The sequence below is a fragment of the Crinia signifera genome, chromosome 1 (genome assembly GCF_055691185.1).
Source record: "Crinia signifera chromosome 1, ASM5569118v1, whole genome shotgun sequence".
NCBI classification, from domain to species: Eukaryota; Metazoa; Chordata; class Amphibia; order Anura; family Myobatrachidae; genus Crinia; species Crinia signifera.
Genome location: NC_139217.1, coordinates 387,611,065 through 387,634,134, shown reverse-complemented (window position 1 = coordinate 387,634,134; position 23,070 = coordinate 387,611,065). Strand labels below are relative to the sequence as shown.

The 23,070-nt window shown below is 45.9% G+C and overlaps 1 protein-coding gene across 2 annotated transcripts in view; it reads left to right on the top strand.

Annotated features, from left to right (window-relative positions):
* Window positions 1-23,070, top strand: part of MEGF10 (multiple EGF like domains 10) — a 130,887-nt gene that overhangs the window by 49,361 nt on the left and 58,456 nt on the right. For both annotated transcript variants that reach the window (XM_083151562.1, XM_083151563.1), the window contains exons 6-9: window positions 15,710-15,956; window positions 17,946-18,066; window positions 18,814-18,950; window positions 20,051-20,263. In XM_083151562.1, the coding sequence (XP_083007688.1) occupies window positions 15,710-15,956; window positions 17,946-18,066; window positions 18,814-18,950; window positions 20,051-20,263 (718 nt within the window). The remainder of the gene's footprint in view (window positions 1-15,709; window positions 15,957-17,945; window positions 18,067-18,813; window positions 18,951-20,050; window positions 20,264-23,070) is intronic.

The window sequence follows — 23,070 nt, the reverse complement described above, 5'->3', positions numbered from 1 at the left end:
CCCCCGATAAAGGGGATGGCAAAGACCAGGCACCTGAGACCAGAGACCGTTCAGGGGTGTTGCCCCGGGCAACGACCAGGTCGTTCCCAAATTCCTACACACCCCTTACCAAAGGCACAGCCCGCCCTGCGTGGACATCCCCCCGCCTCTAAGGCCTGACGCGAACATATCCGCCTAAATGTTCGTCGCCCCACCGCGCTGAGTCGAGGCCCGTCCGCCCTCCTGGCAAGGAGAGGGGTAATACCACGCAGGGACCACCTGACGCCCTTCTAGAATCCTGGTCGAGGGTGCTGTCCCGCCACAGCAATGGTACTTCTCTACTGCCCTGTGCACCTAGTACCAATGCCCCGCCATACCCTACAGTAATGACACCCACTAAATTAACTGTTTAAAAATATCTTCCAGAAAAATCGCCATGCCCTCCTCTGAGAGGTGCACTCCGTCTGGCCTGTACATGCCTGATTTCTCCGTCACAATGTTCGGGTGCCTAACTGCCCTTCCCCCTTGCCTTAAGACAAACCTAGTCAAAGCGTGATTCAGCTTTTTCCTAGCCTTCTCAATTGCCACAGGGTTTTTGGCGCCTCTCCATGAAAAACGTGGTACAATGTCTGACCACACCAGCTTCAAGCCGCTCCACTTACGCAACAAAACCAACAGATCTTTCTCCATTTTTATCCTTAGAGCAATGCCTGTGGTTTTAGCCAAGTCGTTGCCTCCCAGATGTATAATTAAGGTATCGGGCTTGACAAAACCACTACTCTTCTTTTCCAAAAACCCCAACAAGTCCTTCCACAACATGCCTCTAACACCCAGCCATCTCACTGATTTTGCCTTTGCTAACACTGGCGCTGTTCTGGCTAGGCTATTTCTTTCTGCCCAAAAGACGTATGAGTGACCTACAAACCAAATCACCCCCGTGGGGCCAATGGGAAGGGGAAGGGCTGAAAAGAAAGCAGAACCTAACGATTAGTATCCATACTTATGCTCTATAGTAACAATTAACGGGTTTAGACTGAGGTCCAAGTGGAGGTGAAAAACTCAAAAACCTCTAGAGGGCTTCTTAGTTTGGGGCCAGATTGAATTAAGCACCTCTTAGAGGAAAAATAAAAAATTCACTCCACACCGACGATTGCGGAACGCTAGCCGTTCCCCAACCGTTTGTAAACGAGACGTTTTTGGACCCGCGCAACAGGCGCATGCTATACTTAACTTGTAATTAACTTATACTGCTATACTTAACTTACAATTAACTTAACTATATATTTTATAACTAAAGCATTTCAACTCTAACGTATTTCTTAAAGCTATTGGATTTCCACCTGCCCACGGCCTTGATTGCGCTTTGTGGCAAACCCGCCACTGCTGCTGACGTGGCTGCGCCAATCCTGAACGAATGCGTTCCGAAATCCTCAGGTCTTAGCCCTATCGCCGCTAGGCCCTTTTTCATTACTGCAGCGAACTGAAACTTCGTTAGCGGCGATCCGTCTGCATGCGCTAAGAATTGTGCGGCTGCACCCTGTCTCAATGCCACATACTCCCCAGCTAGAGCAACTGGGCAAATACTTTTCACTAGGTGTGGTCTTAGCGTGATCCAGGTGCCCCTGCCTTGCTGGTCTGTCTTAGACCTTTTCAGCTTGCATAGCACCTGTTCCTTGCCAACCACCACATCCTCCCACAGTATGCCTGAGTGTACTTTCTTATTGCGCGCAGTTAGCTCACTAACCCTAAATGCGCCATGGAAAGCCCAGGCGTAAGCCACCCTAAAAAGTGCCAGCTCCGAGGCATTTTCTGCCACCGATGCCAAGCCCTGTAATAGCTCTACCAACTTCGCCTCGTCCAATGGGCGTCTATTATCTGGTTGAACTGGCTGTACCCTAGACCAACCCTTCATCGCTTTACTTAGAATAAAAGACTTCGTTGGGTCTGGCATGTTGAATAAACGGCAATGAAAAGCTATTCCCGCCAATGTCGCCGCCATAGCCGACTTGGACCTGCCACTATTGTAGTTGCCCCAAACGAAAGCCAGGAGGCAGTCGTCAACAGACTTACCCCTGGCCTCCGGCCGCTGCTGGTATCTACACCAATCCTCCCAGGCTTTTTCGTATGCCCTACGAGTCGCTGGCGCCAATGACCGAAATGCCAATTCTGTCATGCCGGCTCTATCACCTGCCAGACAGAATTTGGACAACTTAGGCCGGTCTCGGCTGCTGTTGGAGCTAGGGCGCGGAATCTGGTGAACTGAAATCTTGATAAAGCGTCTGCCACTTCATTGTCCACCCCTGGTACGTGCTCAGCCCTGAAATTGATATTGTTCTTTAAACAAACAAGGACAAGGTGCCTCAGCAATCTCAATGCTTCCGGCGATGTTGCCCTTTGATTGTTTACTGCGTGAACAACCCCTAAATTATCGCACCAGAAGATTATGTTTCTGTTTGCTAGCTGGCCAGCCCATAGCTCCACTGCGACTATAATGGGGAAGAGCTCCAGTAATAACATGTTTACTGTAAACCCTCTGTCAATCCAGGATTGAGGCCACTTTTCGCAGCACCACTCCCCTTGCAAGAAGGCACCAAAACCCGAAGATCCCGCAGCATCCGTAAAGAGCTGCAGGTCCCAGTTTGAGGCCGCCTCAGACTGCCACATTAGGCGCCTGTTAAAGTCAACCAAGAATTCGGACCATGTCCTCAAATCATCCTTGATTTCCTTTCCCAAGCGGATTGTGTGGTGTGGGTCCCTGACCCCCGCCGTGGCCCTTTCCAATTTCCTGCAGAAAACCCTGCCCATGGGTATCACCCTACAGGCAAAATTTAAAGAACCCAGTAGGGACTGGACGGTTCGTAGCTGGACCCTCTTTCTAGCCCCGCAGTCGACTATCAGCTCCCGCAGCTTGTGGACCTTGTCCGCTGGTAGCCTACAGCAACCCTCCCCGGTGTCTATTTCAATACCAAGGTACGCCAGCACAGTTACCGGTCCCTCTGTTTTGTCGTGGGCTATGGGAACTCCTAACGAACTGAAAACTCTTAAAGCTACTTGCAATGTCTCCCCACATTCCGCTCGACCTGCTGGTCCTGCTATGAGGAAATCGTCCAGATAGTGGGCTACCCCTCTGGAGCCAGCCTCCCTCTGGATGCACCATTGAAGAAAAGTACTAAATTTTTCAAAATATGAGCAAGATATCGAGCAGCCCATGGGGAGACATTTATCTATGTAATAGGCCCCTTGCATCTTAAAACCCATAAATCTGAACGATTCTGGGTGTAGTGGAAGCAGCCTAAAAGCAGATTCTATGTCCAACTTGGCCATAAGGGCCCCTGGGCCGAAACTTTTAACCAAACTAAGAACTTCCTCGAATAACTGGTAGCGAACGCTTGCCAATTCCTCTGGGATGGCATCGTTGACAGAATTGCCGGGTGGGTGGGACAGGTGCTGTATCAGGCGAAATTTGCCTGGCGTCTTTTTGGGCACCACACCCAGCGGTGATATGCACAGGTCAGGTATAGGGAGTACCTCAAATGGTCCCTCCATCCTGCCCAGCTTGACCTCATTTAGCACCTTGTCCCTAACCACCTCCGGCAATTACCTGGCTGACTTTAAATTCTTATTAGTGGATGTGTAAAAACTTTTTGGGATGGGTAATGAAAAACCATGAACAAAACCCTCCAACAAAAACTCTGCATCGAGCTTCTTGGGGTACTCTTTTAAGTAAAGGGCCAACTGTTTTATAATTATAGGGGATTCCGCCTTATTTAGAGCTAGCCGCTCCCTCTCCGGTGTCCCCCGACTTACCACCCCCTTTGCAGGATTTGGCAGGGAGGCCTGCTCCACAGATCTTACATTCGTGCTTAAAACGGCACTTGGCCCCTCTGTCACATTTACCGTCGTTGTAAGCGAAACAACGCCCTTTCCCCCCGGATTTCCCCGATGCTTTTCCCCCCTGAAAGGACTTCTTCCCGGCGGGTTCTGTCATGGGCTGGCTTTTCCCTATAACCTCCCACCAGATCTCAACATGCTTAGAGCCCATGGGCATGATGGGGGTGCCCTCGTGACATAACCTGAACTTCTCATCATATTCCCTCCACGCCGGGCCCTTATAACTCATAAAAGTCTCATTTATGAGATGCAAGTATCTAATCACATTCAAGTATTCGGTGGGCCTGAGCGTTAAGTAACACGATGAGAAAGCCAGGAATCCCCTTAACCAGTTATGGAAACCCTTAAAGGCCGCTTCGCCGTTGGGCGTGGCCTTCTTTGCTTTATCGAATTCCTTCTTCATTTCTGTTGTTATGGTGAAGAAATCGATAAACTTCCCTTTGCGAATTTTTTCCCTAACTCCCTTCCTGAGCCCTCGAGCTACCGCCGTATTAGAGCAGTGCGATGTCCCAGTATCCGCTGGCGCTGCTGGTGTGCTGCGTTTCCTCTTACGCTTTTTTCCCTGCACCTCCTTTGCCACCTGCTTAGCAACTAGCTTTGCTAGCTTGCGCGGGCGTTTAGTAGCGCCTGAGTCATCACTACCACCTGACGATGCTGAAGACCCTGACTCACCCGAAGACGACCCTTCTTCTTCACCATCTCCCTCTTGCGACGTGTTCTCGTCAACTTCAACCACTGATTCGCTCGCCGGTGTTTCTTTTGCGGCCGAGGATTCTCCCGCTTTCTTGGTTGTCTTGACAGCTGATGTTTTCTCCCCCAGAGTCGACCGCGGAGTTACTGTGCGTGTTGACCCCTCACGAGACCTCGACCCCAAGGACGGCACCGGTGAAGTTGGACGTGTTTCAGAGGCTGAAATAGAAGGGGCGTCAAGGGGCGCAGCCAGATCTACAACTTCCGCTGCCCCTAAGTCTACCTGCAATGCCGGCCCGCGAGCGCTAGACCTATGCATATCTGCCACAACCTCCCCTTGCCTAAGGTGACTGTCAAGGTTCCCCGCGAAATGGCCCCTTGGCGGCGGCGCCCAGCCCCCGTACGGCTGCATTTGATATCCCGGGAACCCATATCCCCCTTGCTGGATGTAAGGGTTGTATGCTGGCATTCCTACATTGAAAGAGTGGCCGGGCCCAGAACCCCAGTAGGGGAACTGAGGCCCGCCGTAACTCCCAAATGTTTGGTACTGCATGGGCCATTGCCCCTGCCCCTGTTGCCCCATGAATTGCTGAGGTAAGAAATGGGTTGGACCTCCCTGGGCCCTGTTAAATTGTGGGCCTGACGCATAGTTGTGTTGATTTTGGGCCCCATAACCCCTTAAACCTGGAGCCAGATTTCCCTGGGGAGGCTGAAAGCCTGTTCCCCGACCCTGGTCCTCATAAAACATCTCCCCGGCCGGGGGGTGTGTTGCACCCTGCCCGTAATGTCCTCCCGCCAATGGGGCTTGCATACGCCATAGCCTGGGCCTTGGTTCATTGTATTGCCCCGGTGTGGGGCCACCTGTGATGACCATCATGGGGCTAGGTCCCCTGCCCGGGCGACCCTCCCCCACTTCCACCAAGCCAGCTTGGTTGCTGGCACCCTGTGACCCTGCATCCCTGGCCTCCCTTCCTGCCTGTTCACATTCTTGTGCCTGCGCCTCTGCGGCCTGGCCAGCAGGTGGAGCTTCTGCCCTTATGCTGCCGTTATTTCCAGGGGAGTCAGCAGGAGGAGCTGCTGTCCCACTGTCTCCTGACTGAGGCACCGAGACCGCGCAGGGAGCTGCGCGGTCTCCGTCCCCACTGACACTCCCCTCCCTCCCTGCTGCTTGACGCGAGGGGGAAGCCTGACTGCCGCCGTCTCCGGCGCGCATGAGAGAGCCGGGTGAGCGCGAGGAGACAGCTGACGCGCCTCCCGGCTCTCCTTCTCTGCAGATCGCGGCCGCCATCTCGGACGCGCCGGCATCCCCGCCACCCGCCGCCATTACGCCCCCAGGTCCCTGGGGATGCAATTCACCTGCGGAGGGAGCAGGAGGGGGAGTCCTTGCGCCCGACCCGCCACTACCGTGAGCGGCGGGTGACACAGGCCGCGAACCACCGCCTCCGGCTACCAGCACCACCGGGCGGCCACCCACATCCCCACGCCCAGGGACATGGCTGAGCGGGCGCGCGGCGTCCGCCAGCCAGCGCGGCGGTGGGGCGTTCCTTCTGGGTCTGCTAGACATAATTCCACTTGAGGTAAGACGCTGCAAGCTTTACTTATCTTTTCTCCGTGACGCTGATCCCTGCAGATCAAAGAATCAAAGAGGGCGCATACCCTTGCTACCCTAACCTATATACCCCTGACCTGGGGTGCAACCCCCTTTGCCCCCCATTGGTGGGGGCTTCCCGCCCTGGATTAACCCCTCCTTCTATGCCCTGTCTCTCTCACTCAACTTTATTTACACAGCCCAATTCACAGGCTCTTAACTGCACTTGGGCTTATTCAGCCCTCGTTTAAACTTATCTCAGGAATCAGTAATCAGCTATGGACTGACCCACAGCGGTATCAAAAAACATCTTGCAGCTGCTGGATCTGTCATCCGCTAATGAGTGCTTGGCGACATTAAAAGTTTTTAACAGGCCCTGCCCACCCCAAAAAGTGGATGGGGTAATAAATCACTGGGGCCTACTGAGGATTCCCATAGTTTCCCGCCAGGCCTGTCTGAGCCTGCTTATGTACTCCAGCTATACAATAATTTGCTTCTTTAATCACAAAATAAGACAAAAGATCAGATGTACTAAGCTTGAAAAGTGATAAATGGAGATTGATAAACTACCAGCTAATCAGCTTGTAACTGCCATGTTATAGGGTGCATTTGAAAAATGACTGGTATTTTGGGCCTTATTCTAGTTCACTCTTTCTGACAAAATCCTTCTTAGATGGACAAAACCATGTGCACTGCAGGGGGGGCAGATGTTACTTGTGCAGAGAGAATTAGATTTGGGTGAGTTATTTTGTTTCTGTGCAGGGTAAATACTGGCTGCTTTATTTTTACACTGCAATATAGATCTCACTTTGAAGTAAAACCCCACCCAAATCTAATTCTCTCTACACAAGTAACATCTGCCCCACCTGCAGTGCACATGGTTTTGTCCATCTAAGAAGGATTTGTCAGAAAGAGTGAACTAGAATAAGGCCCTTTGTCACTCCAAGGCTTAGTACATCTCACCCAAAATATTTATTTTTCTATTTTTTATTTAAAGCGACAATAGAGAAATTCTGTAGCATTGTAGAAATGTACTACAATGTGTGCACAAGTGAGTAATAAAATCTCCCCTCAGGAAATGTGTGTGTCCTTACGTAGAAGGGTTGGGAGAGCACGCTAAAGAGAAATAACTGCAAATCTTCAAAGACTGGAAACAAAACTGCACATTTCCATTGTTTGTGCTCTTCATGGCTCAGAAAGCATTGACAAAATGGCCTAGTTTCTTCAATAGAAATCCTTCCTTAGAAAACAGGGCACTGCCTGAGAGCACAGTTGCCATAGGGGTAGAAACCCACAGTGCACTAAATGAATCTTGGAGAAACAAAAGGTTTAAAATGAAACCCACATTTTGTTATTGTTTCACATTTCAAAGCAGCCATTTCTTGTATGTAGGATAAAAGAGATAATATTTCTTGTTGTTGGTGGAAACATCTCTTGGACTGGATGTGAAAGCCATCTGATATACTGTATGTATATGAGCCTAGATTTGATGCTTTTGTTTACCTTTGTACTTGTCTGTGCAGTTCTGAGTTGTATGTCGGCACAGTGACTAGCGTTGGTGTAGACATGGGTAGCTGGACAGTAGTGCATTGCAGATTATCAGCTATTCCTATAACAGTATGTCATATTCCACTGTTTGATGGTACCATAGGTTGGCCCCCCAGGTTCTGTGCTGCCTAATGTGCAGTTCAATCCTTACACAATGACCCGCAACACAGTAAAATTTGTCTCTTAAAAAAAGCATAATTGTGAATTACTGGAAATTACAATGGAAGGAACATGAACTGTAGTCCAAGAATAAAACAGTAAAATATATTTTATGTTACTCAATTTATATATGTAAAACAGCCATTTTATTATATAGCTCAGCAATGGTAGCACTGCCCAACGCAGTCAACTGAAGCAGAGTTTAAGATGATTGAGTTAAATGGAAGGAACTTGGACACAAATACTGTAGCTGGAAATTTAGAGAAAGTCACCACATACAGAAGAAAGACACATAAGCAGACGCGTGCAAATTGCATATGTGTTTCTTAAACGATCATAATTGTAGACTAGTTTGCAAGGTTCTCTGTAGTGCCAAAGAAAACAGAAGTGTAATAAAGTAAGTCTGTGAATGAGACTATTCAGGGCAGGGTGGTAGACAGGCGACAGAAGGTTCCTTCTGGGGATAGTACATCACCAAGAGGATAATTTACCTTTCAATAATGGAGCTCTTAGCTACAAAATAGGGTCGCATGTAACACAGACAATTGGTATAAGTCTGACCTTGAAGTTACAGAGCAGACCTTACGGTTCCATATCAGCTATAATTCCCTCTGACTGCTTCTAACCCAAATACATCTTCATCTTGGATAAGCAGCTGTGCTTCTTATGTTACTTGCTTCTCATTATACATTTGACATATTTGTGGAAATAAGATTTTCAGCATGAATCTTATGCATGAAGGTTGTACTCATTAATAGTCTTTCAGTTTTTTTTGGTCAACATGGGTTAGGTCGACAGTCAAAAGGTTGACATGGGTTTTTTGACTTTTTTTACCTGAATGTCGACACAGTCGACATGAACACAATTTTATGTGTACCACATCCCCTCGCATTGCTCGCTGCGCTTGCGATGCTTCTGGCACGGTGCCTCGCTACACTTGGCACACTATATGGTACTTGTGTATTATCACGGCGCCCACGATTTCCATTGTAGGGCATCCGATCGGTCGTATCGCATCCCATGCGATGCGATATGACCCGATTTTTAATTGTACAGGCACCCTGATGGGTGATTACTATGTTAAATGCCCCTTAATTGTTAACGCCACCCCCACTATCAAGGCCAACCCGAAGCGTGTCGATGCAGCGAGCCCGCAAGTGGCGGCGATACACGTCCTCCGACCTTTTCATACCCCCACTATTCACGTCGGCGTAGAGTTGATTTTATATAGTGTGGCGAACGCAGCGAGCCACTGAGCCCGAAGCGTGGCGAGCGGACGCGGATTACTTCACATGTATTAGAAAACATAAAAAAGAATAAAGGAAGAAAATAAACTTGACAGTGACAGGGTGAATGGACGAAACTAATATATTATGCTAAATCTGATAAATACATCTAAAAAAATTATCCAAACTCCTGTAGCAGGAAAATGATTATAAAATTTCAGAAAGATGCAAGTAGGTTACAGTGCCAACAAATATGTGGTACAGTACTTAGAAATCTCATACTCTTGGCCATCACTGAGTCATATTTCCATATACTGGTGGTTTTGATGTTTTATATGGAACAGTTAAACTTGCTATCCGGCCTGGCAGGCTGGTCAGTTATTTCCTGTGTCTTATTCTGTCACTGTGTTTTGCTGATGTGCTGATGAGAATTTGTCAGATGTAAAGCAGATCAGTATTATAGAAATAGGCAGGGTTGCCTGCCCTCCCGCAATGGCCCGGGAGTCTCCTGAAAATCATGTCCCCCTCCCGGCCCCCCATATAGCGAGGCTATAGATGCAAATAACGTCAGGCCCAGCCCTGACAGATTGCTCAGCACACTGCGCTGACAGATCACTGTGTGCTCAGCAAATTTGCTGAGCATTCTGAGTGATCTAGCATCGCACGGAATGCTCAGCAAATCTCTACATGTGTAGGCCCCTTAAGTCTGTCAGGAATGCTGATCTGCCTTATACTTATCTTAATCTAACTGCACGAAGTCCATACAAACCAATTCTGTTTTACAAGCTTCACAAAACAATTAGCAGGCAGTAATATAATTGATCCTTTTGTCTACTTAAACAGATTGTTTGCAGTCTATCAAATCTTTGTGGGATAAATGCGTCATTGTTTTTCATCAGTGTTTTTAAGCAAAATAATGAGCACGGAAAAAATAATAGTGATTACCAATAAATGTGCATTAAACAAAAGTAACATATTTGAGAGCACAACAATCTCACTCACACTGTGCCTGGAGAACAATGAAAATATTCACAGAATACCACATTCTCAATGGAGCTCTAAAATGGAATAATTAAGGCTTCCACACATGCATAGTTACTAATCTGGGATGAATTAGCCCGGGAAGGGCATAGTAATACTCCTAAGTCTTCCTCATACACATTTCACAGCGCTTTATACACAGTTCCGGAAGTGTCTCTGTACTTTACTGTAAACTGTTAAGGAAAAATAACGTATTCACTTTCTGGATATATGGTACACAGGGCCGGCTCTACCATTAGGCATCTGCCTAGGGCGCCGGGATCTGGGGAGGCGCCACCAAGTCTGCAAATCAAAAAATCAAGGATGAGGATCCTTGTTGTACTTAATGCAGGTGGCGACTGTGGAACTTCTAATGCTGTGTACACACGGTCCGATTTCCTTTCCGATGTTGACGATATAGTCAACATCGGATCGGCATCGGATCAACATCGGATGCAGATCGCAAGGGTTTTAACCCTTGCGATCCCGATCCGGTCCCGATGCGCGTTCACGTATCGGAAGCCAGAAAGTCTTGGCTGCCTTGTCTATATAGTGCAGATCTGCACTATATAGTCAAGATAGGATGCAAATCGGATGTGCCTTAAGATCCTATCCACGATCCTATCTGGTCAGATTGTGGATAGGATCTTAAGGCACATCTAACGTGTGTACACACCATAAGACTTCACCTCCATACTTTCCATTGAAACATACTTCCCTACATTGCTGCCCCCTCCTCCTTGTATTCTGTTGAGGGTGGCAAATGGGAGGGTGCAGAGGGCCTTCAGTGGGAAACCACGGTTGATTTTTTTGGGGGGGGGACGGGAGGGGGGGGAGTAGGTTGAAGCCGACTTTTGTTTAGAAAAAGCTATTGTGTGACATGCCATGAAAGTTCATAAAGAGAACAGACAGGGTGAAAAAGATGTGACCAAATGCCAAACCCATTCCCATTTATGGGCTTTTATTATTGTTAATAAACCCTAGTAAATCGTAATTTTTAATTATAGTGAATAATCAACTATCAACTATCCAGAGTTCAAGAACACCTGACATCAGGCAATACCTTGCCATATTTAAATCAATTAATCAGTCAATCATCCAAGGTGCAGTATACACAGTGGGGCTGATATTGACACACACACACACACACACACACACACACACACACACACACATATATATATAAATATAGTCCAGAGTTCCCAAACTGATCCGTGTAGGATGTAAGGCACAAATGTGCTGATTCCTCATCCTAGAGGTTCTTTCTCCATTTGACTACGCTGACTACTCTTCTATACCAAGCTCCTTGACAAAGGTCCAAGGCAGGGACCGAAACGTTGGAGCGTATGGATAGTGATTATCTCAGCACAATCCTATGACTGGAATAAAAACCAAAACCTTGATGAATTTATAACAGAGTTTGCATACTCGTTATTCCGGCGAGTGCCTTACATCCTACATGGATCAGTGTGGGAACTCTGGATTATATTTGGGTGCATGCTCTAATGCACCTCTTGTAAGGCACCCCAAGATGCATTGGGTGAGTGCGAGTGCGGTCTCCCCTCGAACTATATATATATATATATATATATATATATATATATATAGACATTGGAGGGGCTCTGCACACACTAAATTAACTGATAATAAATAGTGGAGTTTTGGTTCATGAATTGATCAATGCATTTAAGCCTGCAGCCCCCGTCAAGGGACCCCACTGTTCTGCAGGTCCTACCACTATCGCTGAAAATGGCTACAATACACATAGCTATCACATCAATGTTTGACACCAGGCATGCTATCTGGTCTGAAGCTCACAGCAGACTTTGCTTTTATAGGTGAGCAGCTACCAACACACCTGTCACTAATCATCTAGGGAAATGGCTAACATAAGCTATGGAATCACAAGCCATAGGGCACCCCAAAACTAGGAAAGGTGAGTGCCGATGTTAAGTGTATATATATATATATATATATATATATATATATATACATAGAAATCCGCACTCCATATAATAGTTTATCCCGGCAGTGCTCACTCCAAGACACTAGACCATGAAATAGAATTTTTGTAAGGAGGGCACTCACCAATTCGCAGTTAAAACTTCATGTTTATTCAAACCATTAAAATGGGATGCAGTTAATATCCCGGCGGTCGGGATCCCGGCGTTCAGAATCCCGACGCCGGAATCCCGACCGCCGAAATACCGACATATTCTCCCTCCAGGGGTGTCCACGACACCCCTGGAGGGAGAATAAATTAGTGTGCCGAGCGTAGCGAGGCACCGGGCCCGCTGCGTGGCGAGCGCAGCGAGCCCGCAAGGGGGGGCGATCCACGTCCCCCCCTTGTCGGCATTTCGGCTGTCGGGATTCCGGCGTCAGGATTCTGAACGCCGGGATCCCGACCGCCGGGATTCAGTACTGAATCCCATTAAAATATTGAACATCGGGTAGTTGTCAACGTTTCGGTCCGCATTTCAGACCTTCTTCAAGACAGACAAATGCAGCAAGAGATCTTACTCCAATAGAGACCTGACAAATGCAGCAAGAGATCTTACTCCAATAGAGACCTCAGGTCTCTATTGGAGTAAGATCTCTTGCTGCATTTGTCTGTCTTGAAGAAGGTCTGAAATGCGGACCGAAACGTTGACAACTACCCGATGTTCAATATTTTAATGGTTTGAATAAACATGAAGTTTTAACGGTACTCTTTACTTAGAAGGGCGCCCACGATTTTGATCGTGGGCATCGTTAGTAAAAAATCTCGGGCATCTCGGGGATTGAATGCACTAAAAAATCGGGTGCGATCAACCGACGAGATGCCCGAGATTTCCCATAGGGAACAATGTTAAATGTCTCAATTGACCCAATTTTCCTGTTCAATGCCTCAATTGACCCGATTTTTCCATAGGAAACAATGTTAAATGGGCCACAGAGGCCAAATAGGCACCCTGAAGTGTATAATGGCCACCCGAATTGTTAACGCCACCCCACGATCAACGTCAACCCGATGCGTGGCGAGCGCAGCGAGCCCGCGAGGGGCGGCGGTACGCGTCCTACGACCTTTTCATACCCCCACTATCCACGTCGGCGTGGAGTTGAGAATAGAAAGTGTGGCGAGCGCAGCGAGCCACCGAGCCCGAAGCGTGGCGAGCGCAGCGAGCCCCGCGAGGGTATGCGGACAGCTGTGAAGCCCGCGAGGGGACGCGGATACCTGTGAAGGTATCCGCGTCCCCTCGCGGGGCTCGCTGCACTCGCCACGCTTCGGGCTCGGTGGCTCGCTGCGCTCGCCACACTTTCTATTCTCAACTCCACGCCGACGTGGATAGTGGGGGTATGAAAAGGTCGTAGGACGCGTACCGCCGCCCCTCGCGGGCTCACTGCGCTCGCCACGCTTCGGGTTGACGTTGATCGTGGGGTGGCGTTAACAATTCGGGTGGCCATTATTCACTTCAGGGTGCCTATTTGGCCTCTGTGGCCCATTTAACATTGTTTCCTATGGAAAAATTGGGTCAATTGAGGCATTGAACAGGAAAATCGGGTCAATTGAGACATTTAACATTGTTCCCTATGGGAAATCTCGGGCATCTCGTCGGTTGATCGCACCCGATTTTTTAGTGCATTCAATCCCCGAGATGCCCGAGATGGGCGCCCTTCTAAGTAAAGAGTACCGTTTTAACTGCGAATTGGTGAGTGCCCTCCTTACAAAAATTATATATATATATATATATATATATATATATATATATATATATATATATATATATATAGGAGGGAAATCAAGGCACACACTCGGACTTGAAGAAATGAGGACCAACACACAGGGTGTGATACCAACGTTTCGGGGTTTATTCCGTTTTCAAGGTTAAGGTTAAATATATATATTTCCAAAACATACCAGCAATAAAATGCATGAGTTAGTCATCCATGAGTACTGTATGGGACATGACCTAATCGTGGAGGAGTGGCCAAATACGATGGGCGGTATTCAATGTGAATACCGGCGAGGTGCAGCGAATCCTGTTTAGGATTCGCTGCACATTCACCACGTTCCGGAGCCTCGCCGGCTCCGGTATTCAACGAGTCAGGGGCTCGCGGCCCCTGACCGGCGAATATGAGCTCCTGCGGCGAACGCCGCAGGGAGCCTGAGGACGGTGGCAGGCAGGAAGATGGAAGTCTCTCTGCCTGCCCCAGAGCGTATGTGGGGGGGAGGTGGGCTCCCCGGGTGCCAGGCAGCACAGGCTGCCCCCCGGGAGTGCCAGCAGGGGACCGGGTATATTCACTACACCCGATCGTGCATATGTAACGATTGGGTGCAGTGAATATATTAATATCTAATGAGCGGCTCGGCTCCGGTGCCCCCTGCTGGCTGCTGTGTAAAAAAAAAAAAAAATTTAATATATATTTATGTGCTTACAGCACATGAATAAAAATAGCATGCCCCTCCTCAGAATAAAATTCCTGATTTTTTTACACCAAATGTAAAAAACAAAACACTTTATTTTAAAAGTTCACATTCCACTTCACCATAAAAAGATAGCGATTGCTACTCGGTGAATCATGGCGAAAAAAACCTTCAAATGTATTCGCCATCTGGTCATTGAATAGGGTGATTCTCCCCCTTCGTACATCATGCAGGCAGAGGAGACTGCTGCTCAGTGATAGCAGCCTCCCTGCACCCAGAACAGCACACAGTGTATGCTGGGGAGAGAGGCTGCTGCCACTGTCAAATAAAGAGTTGGGGGGAGGGGTTTCCTAATACATGACTTAAATACAGTATTATATGCAGGTCTTTCCCTCTTTCCTCCCACTTTCAAATATACAGTAGATCAAAATTGCTGTAATAATAGTATTACAATGAGGACATATAATGAGATTAATACATTTGAATTCTCTTGTGTGCAGAGAATGTACCAGAGGAGAGTACTGCATATTGATATGTTACAGGCATTACAAAACGGAGCCCTGAACATTTCTTCCTGATCTCATACTTGTATTGCCACATCCTGGAATAATTAGGAGTTGAAGTTGGCATTCCAGAACATGAAAGTAATCTTTTCCTTGATTGGGTGGTGTGTGCTAAGTTGGTGTGAACCTACTCCATAAAAATACATTTGGGCCCAGGCCCTACTCATAGACTGATGATTTGTGCCACCCTCTGGTCTGCCTTGTTGAAAGAAATAAAACATGTGACCATGCTGTGTATTTTCCATTCTCCAACTGTTCGTGTCCATAACATGTATTTCATTTCTCCCACTGTACTGTATCTTCTTTCCTGGTGACTTCACTTTTTAGATCACATGCACGTATTTTAATAACCATACGGCTCTCTATAGCTACTTTTATTTTCTTTATGCAGAATTTAATGACGTTATTTCTTTTAACAATGGTTATCCTTTCAGTTGTGTTTACTTCTATGCATTCTATAGCTTAGTATTTCTAATTCTTCCATCAATTTTCTTGACACATTTTTCAGCTATGTAATCAGTTATTATCAAAAGTAGTTTTATTGACAAACAAGCTCCCTGGTTAATAGCTGGAGGTGGCAAAGTGTCCCATGACGAACTATGTCAGCCTCTGATCATTTCAACATCTTTTTTTTTGGCAGCTTGTGACGTTGACCACTGGGGGCCACACTGCAGTAGTCGATGCCAGTGCAAAAATGGAGCATTGTGCAACCCCATTACTGGAGCATGTCACTGCGCTGCTGGCTTCAAGGGTTGGCGTTGTGAGGAACGCTGTGGACAAGGGACATATGGAAATGACTGCCACCAAAAATGTCAATGTCAGAATGGGGCAACTTGTGATCATGTTACTGGAGAGTGCAGATGTCCTCCTGGTTATACGGGTGCCTTGTAAGTATCTGTATTTTAACCTGAACTGTGCAAATAATGGAAGAATGTATCCAACCTTTGTGAATACTGTATGGACATTTTAGGAGATGGATAGCCCAAGTGCAGACTTGCGTCAGATTTTCATTCTAGTTCATGAAATATATTTACTCCCAGACTTTTATATGACAGGGAACAGTCCTTTATTATGCTTACCATAATTTCCTATTGGCTGTAACTGATATATCAGTGACAGTCAGACTTACATTTTTTGGACCCACAATAATCCATTGTGTGTTAGAGTAGTTGGATCTGTACTATAAAAAACACCTAATTCCGCTCCCCTGTATGCCACATGAGATAAGATGACTGATCTCCACTGATAGTGAGACCACACACTACAATATTAGCATACGTTTGTGATATAACTGCATGTACTGTACTGTTGTATTTGTGGCCAACACAAATTAGCTCCTATATGGCATAGGAAAGGATTCCAACTTTGACAATGCATTTATAACACTTTAACTCAGGAAGGAAGGACTGTCAATGTTATGCTACAGTATCTCAGGGGGATGCGGTCATTTGGTCTACTGCATTATGGTCGACAGTCATTAGGTCGAATCCATTAGGTCGACATGCTAAAAGGTCGACATGACTCTAGGTCGACATGGGAAAAGGTCGACATGATTCTAGTTCGAAAGGTCATTAGTTCGACAGGTCATTAGTTCGACAAGGTCATTAGTTCGACATTGTCTATGTCGACATTCACAAGGTCGACATGGAGTTTTTCACTGTTTTTTGAGCCAACATGTGCCGACAGGCGGTATTTCATGCCCTACCATCCACTAGGGCGTTGTGGGAGAATAAAATAGTGTGCCGAGCGTAGCGAGGCACCGTGCCCGACGCATAGCGAGCGCAGCGAGCGATGCGAGGGGATGCAGTGCACTTTAAACTGTGTCCATGTCGACTGTGTTGACATTCAGGTAAAAAAACAGTGAAAAACCCCATGTCGACCTTGTGAATGTCGACATAGACAATGTCGAACTAATGACCTTGTCGAACTAATGACCTTTCGACCTAGAATCATGTCGACCTTTTCCCATGTCGACCTAGAATCATGTCGACCTTTTAGCATGTCGACCTAATGGATTCGACCTAATGACTTTCTACCATAATGCAATAGACCAAATGATCCCAACCCATCTCAGGTCCATTAACCCTTTCACACTGCACCTCGGACCCAGGGAATTGTTGGGTTGGTAACACGTCAACCTGGGTTGAGGTGCGGTGCGAAAGCACTAAAACTTATAACCCGGGTCAACCAACCTGGCAATTGGACCCAGGTTATAAGAATGGTTAAACCCAGATCACCCTCTTTATAATGGGTGACCCGGTTTTAATTGGAAATCACAAGATCCAGGTCGGTGCAGGTCGGACCCGACGGCCTTATTTTGGTTCATTCTTTCTGACAAAATCCTTCTTAGATGGGCAAAACCATGTGCACTGCAGGTGGGGCAGATGTAACATGTGCAGAGAGAATTAGATTTGGGTGGGGTTTTACTTCAAAGTGAGATCTATATTGCAGTGTAAAAATAAAGCAGCCAGTATTTACTCTGCACAGAAACAAAATTACTCACCCAAATCTAATTCTCTCTGCACATGTTACATCTGCCCCCCCTGCAGTGCACATGGTTTTGTCCATCTAAGAAGGATTTTGTCAGAAAGAATGAACCAAAATAAGGCCCATTGTGATGTGAAAGAGGTATCCTCCAGGGTTGCCTGTTTAATGCAGGGTTGTTTGTTTTGCATATAGTATATGTTATACTGTATTTCTTCCTCTTTTGGTTAGTTGTGTTAAACTTTATTATTTTGTAGTAAGTCCAGTAGCATGTAAAAGCAGGAAACCATTTTAAAGATAAAATATATGTGAATTATGGAGTAAAAAGTCAATGTAGGCCCATGATAGGCCCTAGTGTACATTAATAGCTTTGCCTTTAATTGTTCTTTTAGTTGTGAGGATCTTTGCCCACCTGGTAAACATGGTCCCCAGTGTGAAGAAAGATGTCCGTGTCAGAACGGGGGAGTTTGCCACCATGTGACCGGAGAATGTTCCTGCCCGCCGGGATGGATGGTGCGTCAGATGAACTCATTAGGCCTGTGTTTGGGCTAGCTTGGCACATGCAAAGTGATCAATGAAAAAATAATTAGCTAATTCAGTCAATAACCCCTTTTCTATCATGCTCAATGACCTTTGGTAAAATAGTAATTCATTATATGACACAATGCAACAGAGTGCTTCCTTAATCTCTTCAGTGCTTGATGGAGTGTGAGTTCATTATAATATGATGGAGGGAAATGTAATTACATTTAAAAGCATGGAGTAAGTTTTCTATCATTTGCTACCAAGATTAATTATGAGATAATTATGTATTGGGTATTAATACACTATTATACAAAGTCATGTTCTCATTTCCAATTATACATGCAAATTACTATACTTTATGTATGCTTCCACTTATAAATATAGGGCTCTTCTTATAATTAATATGTGCTATAACAAAACCTCTATAAACCACTGTCAACAAATATAGTGTTACCCCAGTTGATAATTATATTAGATCTATTATTGTATAATTTTGACAGGTACACTGTATACATATCACCAAATGTACACCAATATTTGTATGCTGACAACATATAATTATTTTATGATCTTCTTTGTTATTTGGAGAAAATATGTCTTTATAAGCATATTGTTTTGCCTCAGGAAAATGGTCTAGAAACTTATGGGGGTCAGGTGTTTATTTTAATTAGCTGCAGTCACAGTGCTTTAATCATCAATTTACAAGCTGCTTGATAACATTCTGTTTTAATTTAGGGCACAGTCTGTGGCCAGCCTTGCCCCGAGGGTCGCTATGGCAGAAATTGTACTCAGGAATGCCAGTGTCACAATGGTGGGACGTGTGACACTGCCAAAGGTCAATGTCACTGCAGTCCTGGATACAATGGAGAACGGTGAGGAAAATACATATATATATTACCTAAGCTAAAAATCTGTAATATCCGCAATAAAGATGAGAGAAATTTGAATCAATGTTCTTCAAATATTCTCCTTGTTCCACATTTGGCTGCCAAATGTTACACACTTCAACGTCAGAAATTCCTGCTCGATTCCAAATCCGCTAGTGATCGTGGTCATCCCTTCTCAAATAATAATGAAGCAAATTGACGCTGAACAAATACAGATACTGAGAAAATGGTGTTCTGTGGGATGGATAAGAGAGAATGGAACCTGGAGATTGTATTGCCAGAACTTTAGCAAGCAAAATGGATTGTTCTGCCAGAAAACTTGATTTTACACAAAATTTCTATTCACAATACAGATAGCATGATAGGACAAATATAATTGTAGGACTTTAATATTTATTCAGTATAAACCAGTTTTGTGTAGAGCAGTGGTTCCCAACTTCGGTCCACAAGTACCCCTAACAGTTCACGCTTTACAGGTCACCTGGTAGGTGCACAGGTGTTCTCATTATTCACTGACACATTTTAAAAGATCCACATGTGGAGCTAATTATTTCACATGCGATTCTGTGTGGGGACCTGGGAAACGTGAACTGTTGGGGGTACTTGAGGACCGAGGTTGGGAACCACTGGTGTACAGGATGCTTGTTCCCACATTTTAGAGAGTTCTTCCCCACATCTAAGGAATTAGAGCAACCCCAATCCCACCCAATTCCCTAATTCAATGAGCGATCCAGGAGGTTCTTGGTGCCAGTCACAGTGAATAACTCCCAGTGATTCACAATGCCGCAAGTCACAATTCATGCAACCCTACGCCTTCCCGTCCCACAAGATCCAGAACCTCCTGGAATACCCCATTCACGTGTTAACAAATATGAAATTGAGGCACGGATTTATGATTAGGGATTTTTCCATTCGAGAACAGGTTTAGGGCTATTCTTTCAATTAAACTACAACACGTATAAAACTGGCTAAACACTGGCTGACTGGAGGTGATTGGAGGATCTATATTATGCATATTTCAGCTTGTACACTTGCAGTTAGGTATATATTTCTACCAAACATCCTCTACTCTTCTCTTTGTTTAGATGCCAGGATGAGTGTCCTTTTGGCTTGTATGGAATGAATTGCGCTGAGGCATGCAAGTGTGTTAATAATGGAAAATGCTATCACATCAGCGGTGCATGCCTTTGTGAGCCGGGCTACACAGGGCTACACTGTGAAACAAGATTGTGCTCCGAAGGCCGTTACGGGATGAAGTGCGACAAACAGTGCCCATGCCATGCAAGGAACACACAGAGGTATTGTGGAATTAGCTTTCTTTTGTGTAAAGACACATGAAAAAATGAATTGTACAATAGATAGCCTGCTTTACTACAAATTTCAGGTTGAGTTATAGAACAGATAATAACTACTGGAGTTTGGGATTTGGATTAAAGATGCTGGACCATATTAGAAACCCCCAAAAACAGTCTAATTTTGTCCTACTTTGTAGAGCTGTTTTGAGTAAGATTTTCTAAATTGGACTCCATTACATCGGCCAAGTTATATATTTAACATCTGGATCTGACTTTTTCCTGAGCGATCTTGTTTTGAGTAGAATACATCCAACATTTCATGAACTCTGATGATCATTCATTGGCCGACTTTGCAAAATGTGCTTCAAAAAGTGATATAGTGGAGAGTGATAAACAACTAGCCAATGAGCTCCTCGCTGCCATTTTTTTTAAAACCAGCCTATATCATGGCAGTTTATTATACCCCTTTTACACCACCGCAAAAACCCGTGTTTTTCCCTCCTGGACCCGGGTCAGCAGTGGTGTAAAAGGGGTTAACCCGTGGCCATACGACCCGGCTCCCATTTACATCAATAGGGAAGCCCAACCTCCAGACCGCAGCGTCCGCAGGTTGGACTGCAGACAGCAGCGGAGGCAGGGAGGAGGTGAACGGATGCCTGGGTGCGGCATCCATTCACCTCACAGACGTGGGCTGGGGGAGTCCATGGTGCCTGGGGGCAGCCCAGCAGCTTACCTTGGTGCTGGGCTTGCCCCCAGAGTGGCAGTTCGGGGCCCGGCGCGTCGATCGGCGTTCCCGGCGCTTGGAGAGGATGCGTTCCCTTGTGAGCATCCCCTTGCTGCCGGCCCACGCTACCGTTCGCACTGGTGGGTGCAAACAGGACGGTGAACTTGCAGTTCGCTGTGCCCACTTGCACCCAGCGTATGCACATGTGCAGAAATGCGCATGCACAGATTAGAATCAGGCCCATTGTGTACAGACTCAGACACCAATTTGAGCAAAAGAGTGGTTTGGCACAATCCAGTGGATGTTTGTGCTGAGCGTCAATAAAGGGATGTTGGCCACAAATGCAGCAATAGTGTATGAGAACACTTTTATATCATGAATAAAACTAAGGACCAATTAAAACGTTATTCATAAAATGTTGCTTGAGATGAGATTTTTTTGCATGACAGTATACGTTTCTACCGTCTTACCAAATCTGAGATATTTCAATATAAAATATAAAATATTAATATTGAAGTCTGTGGGAGACAGATTGCCCCTAGGGAGACTGTCAGCAAGGACACAGTAGTCAGAGACAGTTCTGCCAGCCTTTTGGCTGGTGTCTGCGTACTGCCAGTGTAAAGTGTAATCTTATTGATAGTTTGCCATGGTATTTTATAGCAGAGTAATGCCCTGTGAAATCTCAAACTCACCCAGGATACCTATTTACTAAATTAGCTTACTTTCCCCATTTATCTGTGATATACAGTAAGCACCCATCCTGGTTCAGACAGGACACTTATGAGGGCAAGTAGATGAAACTTAGTGTCCCCTTAGTGCTCAGGGACACAAAATTCTGTGTTCCAATTGGGTTACACTCTCTCTAATCAACATATATTACTATGCAGTGCATCACTGGCAGAATTTTAGCTAAAGCTGGGGGTGCAGAGGCTTTGGGGTCCTGGATTTTAGGAGGGCTCAGTGATGCCAGTGCATCCACTTCCAAGGCATCCGATCTGCTCTACATATGCAATGGAACTGTTTGGGCTGTCAGGTCTGGTGAAGCACTGCACCCCATGCAGAGGTGGAACTACCATTGCTGCAGGTGTAGTGCACCCATTGCTGCCCCTGTCACCCACTATTTTTCCCTGTCTCACTTTGCCTCACCCTGTCACCCTCTGCCTCTCCCTGTCACCCACTGCCTTGTTGGATATTGTGAATTAGGGTTGGGGTGGAGGAGGGGGAACCAAATGATATTTTTGCACCTGGGCTCACCACTCACAAGTTCCACCACTGACCTCATGTGCAATAGTAGGTTAGAGGAAACAGGATCACTGACAATAATAAGTGACTCGCTTTGCTAAGTGAGCTTACATGGGCCTTTTCCCCATTAAGTAAAATGATTAACCGTCCATGAAAGTGTTATTTTGGTAAGTGTACAGTGGAGGGAGAATGTTTTTTTGCGTTGGGTCCATGTTTGTCCTGCAATATGCAGTGTAATCAGCACTTCCTGGACATTACTGGACTGCAGAAAGAAAACAGCATAATCAACAGTCCTCAATTGCAAAAGCAATTCCGTATATTGACTTTAGGAGCTGTGATTAATCAGTGTTAAGGCAATTGCTATTGCTTTGCTTGATCATATGAATGGTTTTGACTAATAATTTCAAACACATACCCCAAAGCATCCCTAAAGCCATTGTTAGGAAAACAACATTGCGCTCACATATTCCGCATGGCAAGCTTACCACAAAGGAAGTCTCGCTGATCTTTCATATTGAAGTATTCTCCCCCGCAGTATCACAAGATGAACTAGATGTTTCAAGGAAAATAAATTGCCTTTTTTTGTAGATTTTTCCAGTCTTGCATTTTGCATCATGTTTGTAACATTCATTTCCTAAAGCCTCTTAATCAAAGCTTTAGGAAATGGTGAAGTGATAAAGTGGTCGGTGTTAAAGCAGCAGCCAATCAGCTCACAACTGCCATTTTTCAAACCAAGTCCGTAAGTTGGCAGTTAGGGACTGATTAGCTAGTAATCAACATAGTGGGTTTGCTGATCTCTTTACTGGAGCACAAAATAATTATTCCATTTACATCTACCAAATTA